The 22,629-nt window shown below is 43.4% G+C and overlaps 1 protein-coding gene across 2 annotated transcripts in view; it reads right to left on the bottom strand.

The window, feature by feature from the left end:
- The window catches only part of tbc1d22a (TBC1 domain family, member 22a), a 163,981-nt gene that overhangs the window by 136,005 nt on the left and 5,347 nt on the right, over positions 1-22,629 (bottom strand). For both annotated transcript variants that reach the window (XM_080022691.1, XM_080022690.1), the window contains exons 3-5: positions 22,403-22,586; positions 21,194-21,482; positions 19,105-19,287 (exon numbers count right to left, since the gene is read on the bottom strand). In XM_080022691.1, the coding sequence (XP_079878817.1) occupies positions 19,105-19,287; positions 21,194-21,482; positions 22,403-22,586 (656 nt within the window). The remainder of the gene's footprint in view (positions 1-19,104; positions 19,288-21,193; positions 21,483-22,402; positions 22,587-22,629) is intronic.

Here is a 22,629-nt window from a genome sequence, read left to right as displayed (position 1 = left end):
CTTTCACCGCTCGAGTTCCTTCTAAAAACCTGACGTTTGCTTAAAGCTAGGAAGGGAGACACAGTGTGTGGGGAAAAAAACGGACAACAACCCTGACCGCGCTCCCGTTGTTCTCAAGAAAGAAACTTAAAAGGATGTGTTTGCCAAGAACACAAGTCCATCCCTGGAGTACCGGGAAGTGATAAAGCCTCCCCGTCTGCGTCTCAGTTGGGGTGTCACCCGTCTCCATCTGCGTTTCCATCCTGTCCAAAAAGTATAAGCCCCCTGGTGTGCAACAAACTCCCCGTAGTGTTAGTTAAGGTATTTCTTTTCGGCAGTGGTTAGCTTCAACCATGGGTGTGGTATCACTGGGAGGTTTCATTGACCAATCACCACGCTAGGGAGAGAAGAAAAATAAATAAATAAATGGGGGAAAAAAGACGTGTTCATGTTGGCACGCCGCCGGTATTCACGGTAAGATTTGGAGAAGTCCCCAGCCTGCCTACACTCGGCTGGCCCCTAGTCATACCCGTCTCACAGTTTGTCCAACGCTGCATCCCGAGTCGCTTACTACGTAGTACGCACTCCGTACGCGCGCTTGGTTATTGGAGTGAAAAGAACAATGGCTTTTCGGGCGTCGTACCGCTACGTCGTCTCCTCGCCGCTCCACTCCCTTTCTGCACTTCGAGGGTGGGTGACGACACGGATTTAAACGGCAACGTGTGCTGCTTTTGAGCGGCCAGCCCTCTGCCACCGTTGGCTGTTACCGTAGCAAAGAAGCCTCAACACTATGCATTGGTTACGGCATGGAATACGCTTAGTGTCCAGTTTTTGCATACTACAATACTTCACTGGATGTAGTGTGTCATCCTGGCACTTTTCACCAACTATTTGCTGCATACTATGACTTCAGACTTACTAAATAGTACGCCCGCATGTGATTTCGATAGCCGCCTGTGTCTCCATCGTTCCCCTCATGTGTCTCTCTGAGTTTCTGTTTCTGTCCCTCCACTGTACCCCCCCCCCACCGCACCCTGTCCACTTTCCCCGCTGACAATCACCATTATTCCATCCACCCACCACTTCTCTACGCCGCTCTCCATCTTTTTGTCCACGCGGTCGTCTCCAGCTCCACCTTCTCCTGTCCTTCACAATATGTTTCTCTTAACTGCAGCTGATGTGGCTGTAAGCGGGTTTTTAACTGCGTTTTTGGCGAACCAGCTGGGAGAGCCTGCAGGCTATAATGTAAAATAAATGTGATGGAGAGGTGCAAATTGAACTTTTAAATTGGTGGAGAGTAGTTCCCCTTCGGGAGGGCCACGAAGACCGAGAAAACACGGCCGACTTGTTTTCAATGAAGGGCTGATGATGGAGATTACTGGTGATTATCACTATCAGGATGTTCCATGATAGCAATAATACAATCACATTGATGAAGCCTCAGGAAGTGTCATTTCAGCAGGGGAAAAAAAAAAAGATCAAAAGCTAGAGTAAATGTCAGCCCTAATAAAATGGTCAAGCATCCGGATTCAATTTTTACCTTTTCCACACTACCCCCAAAAGATGTTTTCAACATAAATATAGAAAATATTACTCTTGCCCTCCCATGCAATCTTCTCCTGACCTACTGGCTTAGAAACCATTTTTTATTTTTGTGTGTGGCACCATCTCGGGTACATCTAGGATCTCTGCTCAATAAACAGCCGAGTAAACATGAGTCACGCTGGGCCTGACTTAGGCAAAGTTATTTGGCTTTTGGTTTTCCTATCAGCTATTGTAGGAATTCATGTAGCACAGAAAAGCAGCCCAACTCTCAGCAGCAGGGGCCCCAGACTCTGAAACTGTGTCCTTCCCTGGTAATGCATGAGGCGTTTCCCTTAACCAAATCACTTTCCTAACTCTTGCAAGAGCGGAGCAGAGGTAATTGAGTGACCTTGTCTACTGGGAGCAGGCAGCTTGAGATATTCAAGACGTATGACTGTGCATTTTTTTTCCAGCGCCGTTTCTCGTGAAGCCGTTGGTTTCTGGAAGGGCCCTCGCTAACGTTAACTCATCCATTATTCACAAAGCTCTCCCTATGCCCTGGCCCCACAAATTCTGAATCCCCTATTAGCATTCAACCAGCCGCATTGCTGCATCCAAACTAAGCCCACATTAAAACTCCACCGTGATCTCTTCAGTTGTAATTGCACTCGCCGACGTTTTGTTACCCGCATTCCAAAACTGAAGTGAACAACGGGCGTGTCTCAGTACAAATTTTGATATATTCAGAGCCTTTCCTCACAAGTGAAAACAAAATAGCTTGCGAATTAGCCAAATTCCTCCGAGAGTGCAATTTGAGGCCTGTGCTAATTCATAAGCTGTCTACGGTGGGTAAAAGGTATTGATTTGTGCGGCCAAATACCTCTGCCTGGCCGGTTCTTCAAGGCAGAAGCAACAGAGTCACTGACATACTGCAAAATAGGAAATAGCAAACGACCGAGCAGCGAGAGACAAAGTCCATCGGCCAAATTGAGTTGAACGCATTAGGGCTTGTTCAGCTGATGGGTCTAACTATTTATTCACTATCGTTTCTATGGATCCCTTCTATGGAGACTTTTAATGTCTACCCTACCTTGTCCCCAGTGACTTTAATAACATTGCAATTCAATAGAGTGATCTCGAGCACAAAACAGCTCTGCTGGTTTGAAGGGATGCAGAACCCCATTAGTATCACAGCGTTCTGGTTTCAATAGGTTCGGTCACGCCAAGCAGCAGTTAAACTATGATGGAAAATCCCTCTCCACATAGATATTGGCAGAGTCGTGAAGGGAGAGGGTGGTGGAAGGAAGCGGGGAAGTGTGGTGCTCAACAATCGTTTGTACCACCCCATCTCTACTACCCCATTCAATCAGTTTATGCAGGATATAAGGAATGCGAGAAGAAAATAAGTGTGTGTGTGTGTGTGTGTGTGTGTGCGCGTGCGTGCGTGCGTGCGTGCGTGCGTGCGTGCGTGCGTGCGCGCGTGCGTGCGCAGACACCCAGATGGGCGGTTTAAAATAAATCTGGCATAAGCTTAGCGAGAAGTGGTGTGGAGGCAAGGCCTATGTTTAACATTCTCCCAGATTTTCTGGTGAAACGCCGATCGTCCTGGGTCAGAGCTCTATTCATTAGACGCCAAAGAGCTCGTCAAGTGGCGTCCCTCCTATCGCCCGCTCGCCCCCTGAACCTTCATTTGCACCGCGGGCTACGGCGATGGGTCGATGAAACTCGGGGGCTCGGGCTTAATTAAACAATTCGTTATTTCCCGACGTGGCATTAATCACAGGAGGGGACAGGGAGGGGAGGGGAGGGGAGGGGAGGGGGAGAAAGTGGGGGTGGAGGAATAGAGAGAGGGGGTTCAGATAAAGGTTGGTAAATAAATGCTCTTCCCGTATGGACTGCACTGACCTCCAGAAATGCACAAGTGGGTTTGTGTGCATTCAAGTGTGTTTGCATGCACCCATTTTCCTCCGTGTGTGAGTGAATGAAAATATCAGATGAAGTGTAGTCGCGCACAGTATACGTAATTCTATACGTTTATGTGTAGAAAGCACTTATCTCAGGGCCATCTGAGGAAAGGCTCTGTATATTTTTGTTTTTTAGTTTTTCGGCGGTGACTGGATCACTTGGCACCATCTGGTCACCGGGGAGGAGACTATTTTCTCATTACACACATAGATCAGAGAGGGGACATGCCGGAGAGGGGCCCTCATCCCCTTGTGCTTGCAGCATCCCAAAAAACTACATTGCACTCTCGACACAGACTGCTGCAGGATCCAAATCACACGATTTCCCAATGCGTGTCAAGGGGACAACGTCTCCACTGCCAAAATATCCATGCACTGCGGAGATCCACTGTATAGGGCTTGTACATCGGAATGCATTGCCGGGGGTTTTGTAGGCGAGTCGGCCATCTTTGTTGTGGCGGTTTTACAGCTGCTGGGTGCCGTTTGTGGCTTAAGAATATGGGAATGCAAAAAGAAAAAAAAAAAAAAGATTACGCAGAGAAGTTAAGGAATACTTGGAAAAAATCTGACAGGTTAAAGTTGTGGACCCCTACAAACTCCTAAACTACGGCTCCCAACTACGTCTGCATCTTCTAGCCCGATGGTGTGACTGCTTATTCTGCTTGTTTGATCGTGTGTACGCTGCTCTACACTGGAATTTATTTGATTGTATGGCTTGGCATGTATTGGCTTGGGCCGATTTACGATTAAATCGCCGATCGCCGATCGACTCCGTCATCGACGATCGACTCCGTCATCGCCATTGACATTGATGACAGACTTTTTTTTTTTTTTTTTATCCGCCAGGAAAAATGCCAGAACTGAAGCGGTGTAAGTGCAGTCTAGCATGTTCTGAAACTGGAGCTGAGAGAGGGGACGGAGGCTCTCCCCATCTCCGCTCAGAGCTGTCCAGTAACCACTGGTCATCGGGTCTCACTCTCACTCTACAGTCCCGTACAGAGAGTTTTAGGGACAGGTGCTCCAAAAAAAAAAAAAGGCCCATGGACCCCCCAGCTTCGGTTCTAGGCATTTTGCCGCTCTGGGCAAACGGAGCAGCACACCGGAGCTGCTGTGCGCAAATCGCAGGTGCGCCGAGGTTCGAGGTTCATGGGGGGCTCCTCATGAATATATCTTTCCCAGACAACCCACTACCTTGACACCCATTAATTGAAAATAAAAATAAAAAAAGTGCGCCTGATAAGAAGGGCACCATGGGGTCCATGGGGCAGGTGCTCGGACACCCCCCTGCACTTACCTGCCGCTCAATATGCAAATCTTGTGATTATTATACAGCAGTATATCATAGTATCTCATAGAGAAAGATTTTAATGTATTTTATTTCATTAGCTTCTTACTTGTAAAGAAAATGAAAAACGTAAACCTAACTCTAACTAGAATTAGAACAGAGTTTTTTTTGTTTCTCCTCCAGACAGCGACACCGACTCCCGTGCTTGTCTTTTTATTTTAGGTCGATTTATTTTTGTTTGTTTCATACATGTATGAAACAACATTTTTAAACACAACTGTGTTAAGGGACTGTCCTTACTCCGTACTGTTCTAAAAAAAAACCTGGGCGTCCCCACTGTCGGGACCCGTTGCTTTCCATTGCTATGGGACTTCATTAAGGAAAAACTGAATGTTTTTGTGGAAATACTTTACTTGGAAAATAAAAGATTCTGCACTTCTGGAGCAGGGAAACCACATTTGCCACATTGCCACAGACACACGCGCAAACCCCACCATGCACACAAGCGCGCCCCCGATAAAATTGTACATCGCCGATCGCTGCCCCCAGGCAATCGGCAACTGGAATTTTGCACCATCGCCAAAGCCTATTCTATAGATAGACAGCTAGAAAGACAGAACATTGTCAATGTTTCTTTGTGAGATGTGAACACTACTCTACGGTGACTTTGATTCGATTGCATCGCTGGCTGGATAGATAAGACTGCGCTGCAATGTCAGTTGACAGAAATTGCCGTTGCCTTTTTTGCCACGTCTGTCATGGGAAAAGCAAAGTAACATTTTCTAACCCAACAATGACTTCCCATGATGGCGAATAAGTGGACAAATAATTACCAAACCCCGACGACAGGTGAAATGCAAAAAAAGAGAAATTTATAAACGTTGCTACCGAGCTACGCACAACAATGTCCAAATGTCATTGCGGTGTGACATGTATGTAACGACACAATGTACAGGCCCTATAGAATAGCAATGTTAAAATGGAGGCTGGAGGTAAGTTTCGTGACAAATCAGACCCCATCCCATTAACCTTAAATAGAGGAATGGATTTTTATCTCCATATATAAGGATGCATTTTTGTCTATATCCTTATTCATACATTTGAAAGTATTTTATAATGAAAAGTAACCCTGCCATGATTACCTCGTGAAAAAAGCTGTTAAGCTAGGATTTAATTTACTTGCAGACAGAATCAACTACTTCAGAAACATCTGATAACCAAACGAATAAGAAATACAATTTACAATATCCATTTGTGGCAGACAGGGGGAGCAAGACGTTGAAAAGAGGTGAAAGGAGTTTCAGTGGCGCTGCCCAAATTGCTGATGTCATTTCATTATGATAAGGCTTGCTCATCCCTCAAAAACCATAACTGGCTCTCCAGGGAATCTCTTTTGCATTGCAAACAAGACTGACAATTCCCAAGAGTGTAGGAATAGATTTAAGGCATAAGATTTTTTTTTTTTTTTGTACCATTACTCTGTTTTGTTTTATTGATGTTTGTTTTGGTTTGTCTTTTTTTTCCCCCCACTTGACACTATCCAGGGGCGATGATTCCAAAACAACTCTAAAACCAAAGTACCGGTGGCTGCTAGATAACAATTTAGCTACCTGGTGGTTTCAAGGACAGATGAACAAAAATACATGTTTTAGATCAGACTCTGCTGTCCCCATAGTATTGCGTTTGATAAACAAAGACGAAAAGACAAACCGTGACGTTATTTATCTTGGAGGTAAAATAAATATAAAAAGAAAAAGCCTCAGCGGCGGGCTTGGAGAGGGTCACAAAGTAAAAAAAATGCCACTCGTTAAATAACGATAGAGCTTAGCAGGTCTAAATTGTTGCATTAATTATTTGGCTGTATTTGAAAGACTTGAACAGGTCGTTATACAAATTATGGCAGAAAACCTCCTCACTAAATTGACTGGATGGAGCCCGAGCCCGAGCCACAAGTGACCCTCAGAGGATGGAGCAGGAATTCTGAAGAGGCTGTGAGAGAACATCAACTGTTCATCTGTGAGCCCCATACATCTAAAACTGTGAACCAAGCCCTACCTCCACTGACCTCTATTTGAATGAAACTTTGAAAATAAGTAGCAATAGCAATTAAGGAATGGGCAGAAGAAATTTCCCACGTATTGTGTTCTAATGCATATAAGATTATACAATGGGTGTTGATAACAAATCTAAATAGAAAAAAAAAAAAAGAGTAAAAGGGTGGCATCATCTGCGAAGGCCTTAACGTTGTGCACTGTTATCATAAGACTGTAGAAAAAGGGACGTAACATCTGTGACATTACCTGTTGGTTTATGAGTAGATGATTTGAAGCCTGGAGTTTTGGTTTACACAGCACGAAACGGTACCAGAAATATTAAAATCTGGTTAATGGGGTTGAGTCATGGTGGTTCCGTTAATTAAGCCAGCATCTACCGGCCATTGCGGAGCTGCAACTTAAAGGACTCCCACATTAGCTTCAACACCTGGATGTTGTGGTTGCCATTGGGTTTTGATACACATGCTTTAGAATTAGCTGATTAAGCAGGACCCACCTCACATGTCACCTTTGTTTTGGGGTTTTTAGTCTAGAGAGGGATGAAGCCTCAACACAAGGCAATACCCCATGGTCCATAGTCCACTGTATTCCATTATGCATGAAGTTAAAGTAGACACACTTAGTCTTGGCTGGAGTTAAGCTGGGGACCAATGGGTGTGATTAGAAAACCATGTACCTTCTGTTGGAACACCATAACAGCTGCACCGATATGGGACCCACAGAGGTAATGAATGTTCAATAATTCTTACCACACTAAAAGGGCAAATCTAACTGAAAGTAGGCTTGGGCCAATATTCAGTGATATTGAAAATCACGATATTTGCCACCATACGCAATATTTTCACAGTATAGCAATATCACCCCCCTCCGTCCGCGGGGCCGCGGGGAACGACGGACGGAGCAGCAGATTCTCCACGATCCGGGATGAAGGTTCACCTTTTCTCCAAAGAAAACAGTGTTATTAGTGTATGTGTACTGAATGAATCCAAAAAGGTGCTGTGCACAACAATGCGTGACGGAAAGACTTCCCCTTCAACCTCTTAACAACCCCCCCCCGCAATTAATATTGTGTATCGCGGTATAACATTTTGGATATCGCCCAAGCCTATCCGAAAAGTCGATATCAACATCAAAATTCCCCTCAAGATGCAACAACCAAGCAGGATGGTTACAAGGGGAGTATACATTCATGTATGAACATCCTCATAGTCTTTGCTAAACAGCTGTTTCACTAAAGCAGCTTGGGCAGCAGTTAAAGCAGGAAACATTTCTGAGCCTGACAAGTTGTAAGGAGGGACGAGCCAAGCGCTGCCGGAACAGAGTCATTAACATCAAAAGTTAAATAGCTGGCTTGAGTCGGTTTGCAGAGTTCCCGGCATGTAGAAAATTACTAAATAACATCACGCGGGGAAAGTTGCCTCAGATCCCCCATTTCGCGAGTGGAGACTGAATGATTTTCACACAGCACAATACTCAGCGACTCACTGGAAGTAGTTGGCTGCTGAATGGATAACAATATACCCTACTTGAAATTCTTGGTAATTGCGAGACATCTTCTTTAACGGTTAAACACGACTGTCCCTAACAGTTGGTGCTACTTTATTAAGTTTGCATTACAGGCAGAGAACAATTCATGAATCTATAACAGACATATGCCAGACATCTGGCACAGTAATAAAGAAAAATACGCACTGAACTAAGGGTTAGCTGCCTTGCTCAAGGGTGGGTCAAAGGATGGTTACATCTTAATTGCCTGCATTCAGGTCACAAGACGGGATTTTAGCCGGACCAAGAACCAGGGCTCTAGCCTTGATGAGACTCCGATTATGCATCCGATTAGAGGACCTGCAGCCCAATCAGATGGGATTGCAAAGTGGAACCAAACAACAGCACTGTCATTTGGATCGAGGGCTCTCAACACAAGCAACCATGGATCGACAAAGTACTATTCATGCATAGTGGGGGAAAAACTATAAAGTTAAAAGTGTGCTTTTGTGAGTGTGTGTCCGTGTCTCACCTCTCCGCCTGCTGGCCTGCTAGGCAGTCATTTTATCTGCCTGCCTGCCTGCCCGTGCATGCGGTCTCACCCACTGTGGAGGGCAGTAAGAAAACTGGAAGACACAGGCCAGCCAGGAGGGAGGAAGTGCTGTCAGTCAGTGCTGGCTGAGCGAGGCTCTGATGGGAGCGCGGGGGGAAACAGTTGGCGGCCCACAGCCATGCAAGAGTCAGGCGCCGCTCAGACGAATCGCAGCCACTCGGGCACAACACCACAAGGTCCTCAGAAGCACACATGCAGATACACGCACACGCATAAACAAACCCTCGTATTCCAACTCTCCTGCTGTCAGGGATCCAACCACATACTACTATACTACAATTCAAATTCAAAAAGGCAGACGCAGAGCGAAAGAAACAAAGGAAAAAAAAAATAGTTGGCCAATACGCAGGTTTGCATTCTGCAACAGCAGCTGCCTCAGCAAATAAACAAACAGAATCAACAAAAGCTTGTCATCGACTCGGCACCTTAAGAAGCACAAAAAAAAAAGAAAGAAAAACACAGCATACAAAGCTTATCGAAAAAGGTAAAAAGGGGAAAAAAGAAAAGAAAATAAGACAACAGATATATGCTGATAAATTCATTATTTCGGTGCTGATTTAAATTAGCATACAAATCAAGCCTCTCACCAATACTAGTGGCTAGCTTGCATCATGAATTCATTTAAGTACAATGAGCCCTATCGGGGCACATCTCCAGGAGGTTGATTGTTAATGAGCTCAGAATTTGTTTGAGAATGATTCTTATTTAATTCACTTGGTTGATGCAATTTACCTCCTCAGAGGGGGTAATATTCTTGGTCTTAAAAATGCATTTTGTGGATGACACAATCGAGATGTTTCACAACGTGCTTCAAGAAACAGGTACATTTATTTTTATAGCGAATTTAACACAGAAGGGCAGTTCAAAGTGCTTTAAATAAAATGCCAAAGTTGAAAGTTTTCATCCATAATTTGAAGATTTTAATCAAAGTTAGGATAATAAATCAGGATAAATTACATTTTTGCAATGGGTAATGTGTCGAATCATAGGCTAATCAATAGATTCTGATTTGATTACTTAGTATTGTGAATAATTTGAGATTGAGATTTGAACTGCACAATTTGAACACTTCTGTGCTACTCTTAGCCTTCCAACAGTACGGGGAGTCTGCATTCCAGGGCCTTCTAGGTTGTTTTTATTATTAATTTATTATTTTATTCTACTGCATGATCACTGGTGGCTATCAAACCACTTAAGCAATATAATTGCATGTGTAATTGTGGTACAATAATCATAAAACCCCAAAGTATATCTCTAACTGTGATTATGGGAACTATTTAATTCCATCAATGCCAAACCCATAATGCTGGTTAAACAAAATTGTCTGCAGGGGAATAATTTCCATGTTGAAAGCTCAGCAAACAATATTCAATCCAGCGTTGCAGGCGGTTACTGCAGAGCTCTGTTGGGCTAGTTTACTTGGTGGGTAAGTCCAAATGGAAGGACACCGTTGTCATATGCTGTTACATTAAAAAGTGAAACCCCACTTCTATAAAGTGTGAATGCTCTGAGCATCCTGAATGATAACTGAACTAAATGATAATAATGTTTGGATAACATGTGCTCAGGAGGTCTGATGGAGTGCCGTGATGTCTGCTTCTGGAGCTCATGAGGCACAACTATATAACTTCAATGCCTAGAAAACAACAATGGAACCAAATTTTCCAACATAATCTTAAACCGGTAGTAGATTTTATGATTATGAACAACTCTCCGGTTTTGAAACCGCCGCAAAGATTGAAAGGCCTTTCACAAATGGGCCAATGGGTTTACGTATGGGTCATATATTTGTTAAGAGATCCACTACCCATAAAAAAAAAAAAAAAAAAGGTGAATGAATAGATAGATTTTTAATATCAAATGCAGGCCAAGCATCTGCAGCAAAGTCTTAAAAATAAAAATGTCACCTTCACACGTCTCAAAGAACGGCCATAATGCAATAAACTGTCAGTTAGATAGGTATAGAAAATAAATGTGCTCTCTGCACACAAACGCACCAACTGAAGAAAATCTAATGAAAACAATGAAAATGGCATTTATAATTAATAAACAAGTCCTATTAGAAACAAAGATATTATGAAATAGAAAACTATAAATTGCTCTGTTAAGTAACTGCACAGCAACAGCCAGAAGTATGTTGATACTACAAAGGAAACAAATATAACAACAGAAAAAATGCTTTCCCTGTATAATCCAATTCCCGAATGATGGGACGAAAAATTAATAAATGTGCAGATGAGGCCTCGTGGAAAAAGTGACTTCTGCTGACTTACACATTGCCAACTCACAGCTAATGATCAGCATCCGACTGCTCCCGCTCAGTTCTTACAAATAAATACGGGCATTGTTGTGGCAATGTATTCCTTGCTACTACAGCCACTCAACGCGCACAATTAATGACTCTCATTCACCCAGACAGCAAACCGCCATGCCAGGGAACAGGCCGCCTGCTACTGAGAGAGAGAGAGACAGAGAGAGGGGGAGAGAGAGAGAGAGAGAGAGAGAGAGACCCAAATATGTACCTACAATCAGTGAGAATGAATTCACTTTAACACTTCAACGTATCGTATTTACTTATTCTGCACCGTGCGTTTCATTTAGATTAATTTACTTGGCATCATGTTATTTATGAATACTGCCAAAAAAGCACGATTCAATTTAGCCGAATTGAGAAGGAGAGAGCGAAAGACAGATAGAGTAAATAACTGTCACAAATGTCATGGGGATAAAGCCATTGCTCGGGAATGTTTGAGTAATGAGTTCTGCTCTATTTTCAAATGGGTTTTCTTAAGAGCAAGAGGTTGCCGTATTGCCACACTTCCCAGAGGCCTACCCACCGGGAGGCGCCGACGGCTGCATTATCGCCCCCCTCTCCAACAGCCGTCAGCGATGCGTCATTGTCACACAATTGACGCCGGCGTCGAATGTGGCGTCAGGACCGGGTTCGAACGAATTACACTGACATTTCCCAGCTTTGATGGCAGATATTAACTGTGCAAATCGGGCCGATGGTAAGCCTATGGCACGCCGTCTGGCCGTGTAACAGGATTGCTGGTGGGGTAGGGGACTTTAAAAAACGTAGAAGGTGCTGGTTCTGTAACCTGGGCAGTGGCAGTGAGGACACGCTGTAGCAGAGCTTTGACAAAGAGCTGCAGCACCACCAACAGACCACAAGGAAATCACAGTCAGAATGTGTGCGTGTGCGCTTCTGTGCGTGTGTGTGTGTGTGTGTGTGTGTGCGCGCATGCATCAAATAGAAATGGAGAGTAAAGATCAGCAGAGAATGGAGGTAAAGAAAGAAAAATGGGGAGAAAAAAAACAAAAAAACAAAAAACTGTGGAGCGTCTCCATGGCAACCGGTGCGTTACCGTCATTGGGCAGTAATGCAATGTCAGGTGGCAGCTCTTAACTCTCAGAAACTATTATCAAGTAAAAAGGAAACGGCAGAATGCAGGAAATCTGCCGGAGCCGCCCCGATGACTCAAAGTCCAACAGAGTGCAACGGTAGTCTGCGCAAGACAGACTGTGCCTGACACACACACACACACACACACACACACACACACACACACACACACACACACACACACACACACACACACACACACACACACACACACACACACACACACACACACACACACACACACACACACACACACTTTTGAGGTGAGGTGCGGGGGCTTTGCGGCTGAAAGAGGTCCCACACCTCCACGTTCCCACCGCAGGTCTTAGTCCTCAAATCTAAATTCTTCCTTTTAGCCACTGACAGGGGGGGATAGTGCAATCTTAGTTCTTTCAGATCTAAGTGCAGCCTTTGACACTGTAGATCACGGAAACTTTTAATTGACCATCTTAACACCTGGGTTGGCATCAAGGACTGGGCTGGTTTTATTCCTCCCTTTTGTTAAGAACCTTGGCCGTCTCCCTAGGTAACGACTCATCCTCTTCAGCTCAAATGACCTGCGGTGTACCGCAAGGTTCCATTTTAGGTCCAATTTTATTTTCAATCCATGTGCTGCCTCTTGGCCAAATTATCCAAAGACACAAGGTCTCTGCTACAGCGACCCAAGCAGCTGAGCTGCTGTTTGTAGATTGTCTCCGTGATATCAACCGTCGGATGGCACAAAATTATCTTCATGTCAATAATTCAAAATCAGAAGTCATATTGTTCACTCCCCCAAATTGTGCCAGTCCAATTGAGAGTGGCCTCGGCACTCTGTCAGCAAATGTCAAGTATGTTGCCAGAAACTTGGGAGTACTGACTCTGACCCAAACTTTGAACAACAAATTAAAAAAAAAATTTATTGGCCGATCGCAAAAAAAGAGCCCATGTGAGCCAGTGCACAGCCTCAGATCCTCAGGCGGGCGGGGCCCAAAGTCTAGACTTAAAAGTAAAGGTGACCACGCCTTTCCTGTCGGGGCCCCTCGGCTTTGCAACGACCTGCCCGAGGAGATTCAGCAGAGTCAGCGAATCACTTCTCAAAAGCAATTTTTATAGATCTGCTTTTATGTCATGTCACCCCCCTTTCTTTATCTACTTGTTTTTTTACTTATTTATTCTTATCTTTTCCTTTTTATTTCTTGTATGTATTTCTTTATTTTATGTCTCTTTATCTGCTTTTACAATTTAATGAATGAATTTAATTCCTGTTCATTAATGTTCCTTTGGCTTTTAAATTCATGATTTGAACACTATAATTATTATAATAATAATAATAATAATTCTTATTATTATTTATTACTCTGTGCTCCTGTTTTGTTTGGCTGTTCTCATTCAACGTGGCCGAAATAGGACTCCACCGTGAACTGATTGCTCTCCTAATTGGCCTGCGTCCCGTTTTTAAAATATCGGATTCGTGTGATTTTTGCTGCCGTCACGTTATTCTAAAAAGAGAGACAGAAAAACGAGAGAAAAAAAAAAAAAAAAAAAAAAAAAAAACAACCACAGCTTGGCCACTTGTACTTGCAGTGTGAACGCGGCCTCAGTGAACAGTGGGTTTTTACCAGTCAGACAGGTTTTGGAAGCCTTACATCTATTACTGTTGTTTGTTTGCAGAATAACGATGTGGACGGAACATGAAAATAAAACAAACTTAAATACTTTGTTAAAAAAAATAATCCCATATATTACACTATTTTATCTTGTTTTTAGTTTACATATTATTGCATTAATTTAAAAAAAGAAAATATTCACACACACACACACACACACACACACACACACACACACACACACACACACACACACACACACACACACACACACACACCTTCATTGCGCCCTTCAAAGCTAAACAAGCAGCCGGGACCCCACGCAGCATGGCACAGGTAAAGAGAAACAGGAGGGAGCATGTTACCGAATACTGCACATTTTTGTTTTGGTGTTTTGATTAGATCTACTGGGATTTTAAGTGTTGAGAACAGGGAAACCAAAAATATAAGGAAAAGACAACCCAACAGGTTTTTATCTGTTTTTCATGGTTTCTTTTTCCATCTAGTGCCTTTTTTTAATCCCCCCCTCGGCACAACTTTGCGAAAAAATATTGTTTTTGTAGAATTAGAGACAATTCTCTCTTGCAATCTAGATATATCCAGATTGTGTCCCAGCAAAATAAATATCACTAATGCCAAGTTCATACTACGTGGTTCTGGCCTGATTTTCAACTCGCCGACGGGTTTTGGGAGATTGCCGAGCAAAGCCCCAGATCGGAGGAAAACCACGGCGCGCTGCTGTGAACGTGCTGTGTGAAGCGCTCGCAACGCCATCCCACTGTTTACCGAGCGATCGCAGACGACGGTTCGGTATCGAGCAGGTTCAATACCTGGTCGCGTCGGCATCGACTTGGGAGTGACGCAATGAGCTACAGCCAATGAGAGCAGACATATATTTATTATTTAAATTCTGCTTTTATCATTTTGTGATACGGTGATCAAGAATATAATAAAAAGATAAATAATCCCGTCCCGCGCTTGGTATGGCGTCATTTCCGGTCTCATCTCACGTGCGTTTTCGTGACAATACGTAGTTTGGAGCCGACAGACTCGTCGGGGATTCCTCCCGGTGGAAGATCTCGTAACGCGTGACGACGCCCTGTCACCGGTCAGTCACGTGGTGTGCAAAGCGCGACGACCTCCAGATTCCCCATCGCGAGACGGAAAGTTGGATCTGACTGTTTTGAAAGTCGCGTGGTGTGCCCGTGGCATCAGAACATCAAACAGCTGAGACTGTTTTCAATTAAATCAGTTCTTCTATCAACAAGCACAATTACTGGCAAGCAGTCTGCAAACTTTTAGAATGCATTTTATACGATGTATTCTGCCATGGAATCATTTGCATTTAATGGTATTTGGATTCCTGTTCTAACTGGACACCTTTGTAAACGAGGATCTCTCTCTGCCTCAAAACAGTTTGTAGTTTCACAGATATTGTTTAATTCAACAGCATTTTATTGATTACACTGAAAATGTGGAATGGAGATACAGCTTTAAGTTGGTTAAACTTTTTTTTTTTTTTTTTTTTTTTTTTAAAAAGGTGCTCTCGATTTTAAATTGAGTCATTAACATGCACATTTAGAAGCTGTCAGAACCTAAAAATAAAATAAAGGTCTAACAAATTAAAACAAAAAACAAATTACCATTACAGAAGTGCAGGATTTGTTATTTAGAAATTACGTTTTATAATAAATTAAGCCCCATACCAACGGACACGGCAAGTGTTTTTGGAACAGGACGGAAAGGGAGAGTCCCTCAATTCCGTTTCATGCATGTACAAACAAAACAAACAAGAATAAATACAACTCATCTAAAATTTTAATTCTATATATAAAATGAAAACACAGGCACCGGGCGTGCACGGTGCGCCGCTGTCTGGTGGAGAAATTAAAAGAAAAAAATCTGTTCCAATTCTCTGAGTTAGGGTTATGTTTTTCATTTTCCATACGAGTAAGAAACTAAGGAAATAAAATAAATCAAAATCTTTCTCTATGAGATTATATTTTATATTGATCAATTATAATCACAGGATTTGCATGTAGAGCGGGGAAGTGAGATCCGATCACAAGTGGTTACTGGACAGTTCTGAGTGGAGAGGGTGAGAGCCTCCTCCCCCTCTCTCCCTCCCCCTTCCCCCTTGCCCATTTCCCCGCTCCTTCCCCTCCAGTTACACAACACGGTAAACTGCACTTACACCGTTTCAATGCTCCGATTTTCCCCGGAGGATAATTTTATTTTTATTAATCGTCTGACATCAATGTCGATCGCCAATTTAATCGTAAATCTGTCCAAGCCGATTGTGCGTCTTAATATCTAAATCTAGAAATCTCTGTATTATGTATGTATGTATGTATGTATGTAGGTTGTTCGCTTATCTCGACAACCATTCATCCGATGGACTTCACTCTGCCCACATGATGAAAACCTAAATCTAGACAAGAGGAGCCACACGACTTGTGTTTGTGTTGTGTTCTGAGAGCTCTTTTCCACCCAATTCAAACGATGCTGCCGCATTGACCCTGATTTCCCCGGAGGAATAATTAAAGTTTTACCTTACCTTACCTTTTATAATCCCCCCCGCCCCCACTCCCCCGCTTCTTCTTCCTCGCCCCTCTCCAGCTTTGCTCCTCCGCTTAATTATGTCCAGTGAATTAAGTTCATCTTTTATGCTGCCAGCAGCCTGACGGGTCCATCCCGGGCTATCTCGGACTTAACTAAATTTAGGCGGCCGCCCCGGTGACGCCTGGAAGGTTCTAATGGAACCCGACTGAGCCAGGCACACCGCTGATGTACGGGTTATGCGGCGTAAGCCACAGATCCGACGCCCCCCCCCCAAAGGTTTGCGAAGGGGGTCACACACACGCTGCTACAAAAACACCGAGCACGTGCAACAAGCCCGACTGGGTGGGATATTAATTTTGTTTTAATAGGCATGACGCCAGTGAGGTGGAGGTTTACAAAAACTACAATTAAACCTTCAGGTGAAGTGATACTGTGGAGGCACCTGGGTGGGAGTTTTGGTTTTGTCTCAAGCTCACATTAACGTGTTGTACTTTTAATTGCATTGGTCTCTGATACGTTTTCCTTTTTTTTTTTAATATATTTTCTTACCCTGTTTATTGGTCACCAAACTGACTAGTAAACTACAGCCATTCATTTATGGAGTTTAAAAAAACAAATTAAAAACCACACACACACACACACACACACACACACACACACACACACACACACACACACACACACACACACACACACACACACACACACACACACACACACACACACACACACACACACACACTTTAGTATTGTAACGACATATTTTTGTCGCGGCTTCTCCATTTTAATTGCTCATTTAGACAGCTTCACAAAAACTGACACAGATGTGCCAAAACACAAAATAAAACGACAATGACGAAAAAAAAAAAGTAAAAAAAAAAAAAAAGAAAGCAAGCACCTACAAATAAGCTAAAGCATCCAAGGACATCCGATAAAAGGACCTGGGCACAGACACACAGGACAGAGCCCAAAAGAAGCCCCAAACCTCTTTCAACGCTCAGTTCTCCCGTTTGACGGCGACGCCTCCGTCTGTTTACAAAAAAAACTTTCTCCAAAGCTTTCATGAATCAGCTTTTATGAACACAAACACCAGATACAGAGCTTAAAGCGCATCTACGCGCACGCAGGTCAAAGCATCTCTTTTTTTTCTTTTTTCCCCCAATTTACCAGGTGCAACGGCCGGGTTGAAAGGGCGCTCCGGCCTGGACGTGCACAGCTCGCAGACATGCTCTCACATGTGTTTGAAGTGCACGTCCAGTTTTGATGCTGCGGCAAGATCCGTTGCAAAAATGGCTCCCAAGGTCCTCGCAGAGTCAGAGTCTCACCAAAGCGCAGAGAACTTTACCTCAGAAAAGACGACGCCGCCGCTTCTGCCGCACAATGAACTTGTGCCAACACATAGAATTTGTTTTTCAAGGCCACAGCAAAACACCTTTTTGCATTAAGGTGAACTGATGCAGTTTGAATAGGTCTGACCTTGAGAAACAAAGATTTGGTTGCTTTAGCGTCTGCACCACTCTGGTCAGTGGGAGTTTGTTATCATAACGTTAAGGGAAAGGAAGAATAATTGGGATTATAACCACAATAACCAAGAATCATAAATACCGCAAACTCTGGTGGCATCAATCTCAGACACATTTCCCCTTGATGAAGGTGATTGTCGTTTAAAAAAGTTTAATTAAAATTGGTGACGTTTAAAATACAGGCCATTTTTGTAGACTTTAGCAGCAACTTATTGTTAATCAACCAGTAATGTACCAAATGACTAATCATATTCAAGTGTTAGGAGGGGGTAAATACAATCAGATATTACAAAGTCAAAAAAGGAAGATTCTGATTTCTTATAATGGCATAAGAATAATTAAGGCAGCAGGAAAATATATAATGAATAACTTTGTACAACACAAATACTGCTGTAACATCATAATAGTCAATTCTACACTGCATGTACAGTACACTAACTCTAATAAATGTCAAAAGCATGTTTACCTACTAGTATTTTAATATTTCCCCTGTTTATTAGCGACATATTGCTTTGTAATAAAAGCTTCGTCTTAAGACAGACTCGTCTCCGGTGGACGGCGACCGCCTACCCGCGGCAGAGCGAGGAAGAAGCCGGCCAGCAAAGATAAGAAGGGCTGCGGGAAGACAACAGTGGGAAGCAGCGTCTCTGGGGCAGGACTAACAATAGAGGCCTGTCGTCTGCTCAGGACAAAGGCAAGTCATTTGTTTTTGTGGTGTTTCCTTTTTTTTCCTCTCTCTCTCTCTCTCTTTTTTTACAACCCCCCCGCCGCGCTTTGCTCATCCAGATGGCTGCATGACTTTCCCCTTGTCGCATGATTAGAAGCAAAGCACAGCTGGCTGAGAAGAGAGAGAGAGTTAAAGAGAAGGAGAGTGAGAGAATAAGCTGGAGAAAGTTAGAGCGGCGCGGGAGAGCGAGGAAGTTGCACCGCCGATATCGAGTCCACGCGCCGAAATTCAAGTATCGGCTGATGTGTCTCCGTCATCGCCTGACGGAAATGACCCGGGAAGATTCGACATTTCAATCGTGTTCCGATCCAAATTAAAGGGGAATTTTGAAATTCCGTTCAGATACCAGAGCCAAAGTACCCGTCCAAAAAGCTAAACAGGAAAAGGTCTCACCCAGGTCTGTGTTGGGCCCGGCGAGCAGCTGCTTGAACTTGTCCAGCCGGGACGCTTCTCTCTCCGTCATGGCCAGCGTCCCGGACGTGTTCTGGTCAGCCATCCGGGCCACCAGGGGGATGACGGGCGGCCGGTGGGGTAGCGAGCGCTGCCTGTGGAGGGACGCGTGCTCCCCAGCCGCATCTACGGGGCCAATGGGGAGAGAGAGAGTTATATATACACACAGGGGAAATGTAATTTTATTTACACAGATAATCAGACAGGGTTCTGCTGAGTGTTCCCGGTTAAACGCCAACGGGGACAGATCCCAAACTCCTGCATCTGAGTATCAGACTGAACGTAATCAATTCACAAGAGTTCCCTTAATGTTTATAGAACATAAATCAGAGTAAATAAATGAGGGTTTTTTTAGGATTATGTGTATATTTTTATGAGTAAAAGTATATTCATCGTTTGAGTTTGAGGCCCCTACTTTGGAACACTCTAGATCTAGATCGCTTTACTTCTTTACAGTTTTACTCAGGTATCTTATTTGTTTTATTTCTGCCATTTTCCAATTACATTTTTCTACCTTTTCTTGATGATTTCATGGGTTTAGCCTTGAGAGATTTTCCCAGGCTCCACCAGAGCTGGAGGATCACCAGCCCTACTGTGCCCCGAGAACGCTGAGCAATTTATGAATCTTCTTCATTTTCATGAGGGCAAATAAATACCCAGGAAACTGATGCTAGATGCTTCACTTGGACATAATGTATAAATTAATAAAATAAAATAAGAAAAAAATCAGCAGGTCACCATAGGTTCTTTCATGGTGGAGATGTATGATTTTTTTTAATGATTTTACAGTGCTTTTAAATAACGTTGGAGAGTTAACGCACGTCAGCAGGGAGGAGAGATAGTGAGTCAGAGTAATTTGGTAAAGTAGACCTGTCCATCATAGTGCTGTACTGAGGGAGGATGGAAATTACAGTACACACACACACACACACACACACACACACACACACACACACACACCTCAGACAGATGGAAACCATCATTATTGACAATTACAGTAGCTGAGAGTGACTCTTCACAAGAGGACCACAAAAAATGGAGAGGCCTTGGTCACTCTGTGTGTGTGTGTGTGTGTGTGTGTGTGTGTGTGTGTGTGTGTGTGTGTGTGTGTGTGTGTGTGTGTGTGTGTGTGTGTGTGTGTGTGTGTGTGTGTGTGTGTGTGTTCTTCCCTAATGAAAGCCTTTCCGTGTGCATTTATCAAATAAGACTTGGGCAGCAATGCCCTCGGTTCCGTCTGCTGCCGTCCAACTCATCAAAGGAGAAGAACAGCATCAGAGAAGCAGGAGTGGAAAAGAGAGAAGGGCAAAGGCAGATGAAAAGAGAAGAGGATGAAAATGGGCAGAAAAGAGGGAAAAGGGAATAGCACTTCTGTAAGGTATATCTGCTATAAAACGTATGTTATCGTCCCTGACCAAAACTTTTTAGTGTTGGAATTGCTACTCCTTTAAATTTTTCATGTCAGATTCAGATCCCATCTTCTCTCATAAATCATTAAAGAGAGGCGGCGCATCATAGCTTGAGGTTTTTTCATGACAGTTTGTGAGTAACAATGAAAGGTGATAAATTCAAATATAAAATAATCCAGCCCTGAGAGAAAAAGGGGTCAGAAAGCCAAAAGTTATGGGGGTTTTGACAAATAAAACATAAAAAAACAACTAATTACACTTCCCAAAAGGTTGTAAACATCAAAACCTAAGGTCAGTTTCTCAGCACAGAATCAATGAACACACGTTTTTGATAAACCAGAGAAACACAAAGAGCAGAGATGGCACAACATGTTGCAAAACTACTCTCAAAGCTGCGTGATGCGGAATTCCAGAAATTCGCGATCGACGTAAAGAAAATCAACTTTTGCCACCCCCCCCATTCCCCCCTCCGCCAAGATGTGATTTTAAGTCTACCAACAGTGGCCGAAGAAGTGAGAAAAAAAGGTGCCTGGTTGTTGATCTGTGTCATAGCAGCGGGGGAGCGAGGAGCAGGAGGAGAGAACAGCGAGCAGGAAAGCACATGCAGCGGTGGCGCGCATACACACCTCTGGGCGAGCCAATGGGAGCCTCACTGTGTGACTTCACCAGGCGGCCATCGCTGTCAGGGCTGGGCTCAGACGCCAGGGACACCTCGGCTGTGCTCGCCTCCCGCTCCTCCGCTCTATACCCCTCCTCCTCCTCCTCCTCCTCCTCCTCGCCTTCTTCCTCGTCCTCCTCCTCAGCCTCTTCGTGCTCCTCCTCCTCCTCCTCCTCCTCCTCCCCCTCCTCCTCCTCCTCTCTGTGTTCGTCGTCCTGCCTCCGTCTCTCCTGCTCTTTGCTGTGGTTCTCGATCACCTGCACAGTTGAACAGGGATTAGGACTCCAGCGGTCAGTCGCAGTTTAATGATGACATCGACAACAAAGCTTATCAGGTGTAGGGCTGAGTAATGAGCGGAATCTCACAATTCAATTTCAAAATAAAAGGGCGATGATTCGATTCATCATCGTTTAATCCAATATCGATGAAATGGCTTTTTTTTGCGATTCTATATCAATATATTGATATTTTATACTAAATCAGAATCGCAACAAACTTTTCAGTACATACTATCTCACAGGCATTACGAAAATATTTCATGGAATGAGTTCAACCCCCCACACAGAAATATTATATTATTACAATTCATTCATGACTATAGAGGTATTGAATTGACGCTGAATTTGGCTGCATAACTTCCAAACAAAGTATCAATATAACAATTTTATAAACAATTTAAAAAGAATTCAAATATAATTGACTCGTATCGAAGTGTCAGTTGATATGCTATGATGAAGCATTTATATGTTTATAATCTTTGTAACTGATGTAAAAATAAAAAACACTTACTGTATGTAAACAAACATTTTGTATGTAACATACAAAATGTTCAAGATTATAAAAATACAATTTAAAAAGGAACATTGAAATCATTATGTAGACTTTGAGCATTAAATGGCTATTTCTTAATTTTTTTTTTTTTTATTTAGGAAAGTTTTTAATAAGCTACTCAGCATGATCCAACTTAATGAAGTTGTTAAAAAAAACTCCCTTACATATTTCAGTCATCATTTACTAGACATTTTATGATATATCTCTTTATGATCATTGATTTAGACTAAATAAATAATAATTTACTGGGATTTGACAACATGTTTATGTCATTTAAAGACCAAAATAATGGTAATACAGAATGAGGCCCCAGCCCAAGTGTATGTGTGTGGGTGTGGTCCTCCACCTTATTGGCGGTTTCCATGACGACCTCGATGTTGAGGTTCTGGGCGGCCATGGCCAGCAGCTCGTCGTCATCGTCCCCAACATCCCAGGCGTCGCTGGTGATGCTCTCAAACTCTTGGAAGGTCGTCGCTTTCTTAGGCTTCCCTGGCGTCGCCGGGGAGGGCTTCTGACCAGCTTTCATGAGGCTAGAGGTGGAGAGAGAGAGAGCGAGAGAGAGAGATAGAGAGA

The sequence above is a fragment of the Zeus faber genome (assembly GCF_960531495.2).
Source record: "Zeus faber genome assembly, chromosome: 21".
Lineage (NCBI taxonomy): Eukaryota > Metazoa > Chordata > Actinopteri > Zeiformes > Zeidae > Zeus > Zeus faber.
Note: the sequence above shows the minus strand (reverse complement) of the source record. Positions and strands in the feature narration are given on the sequence as shown.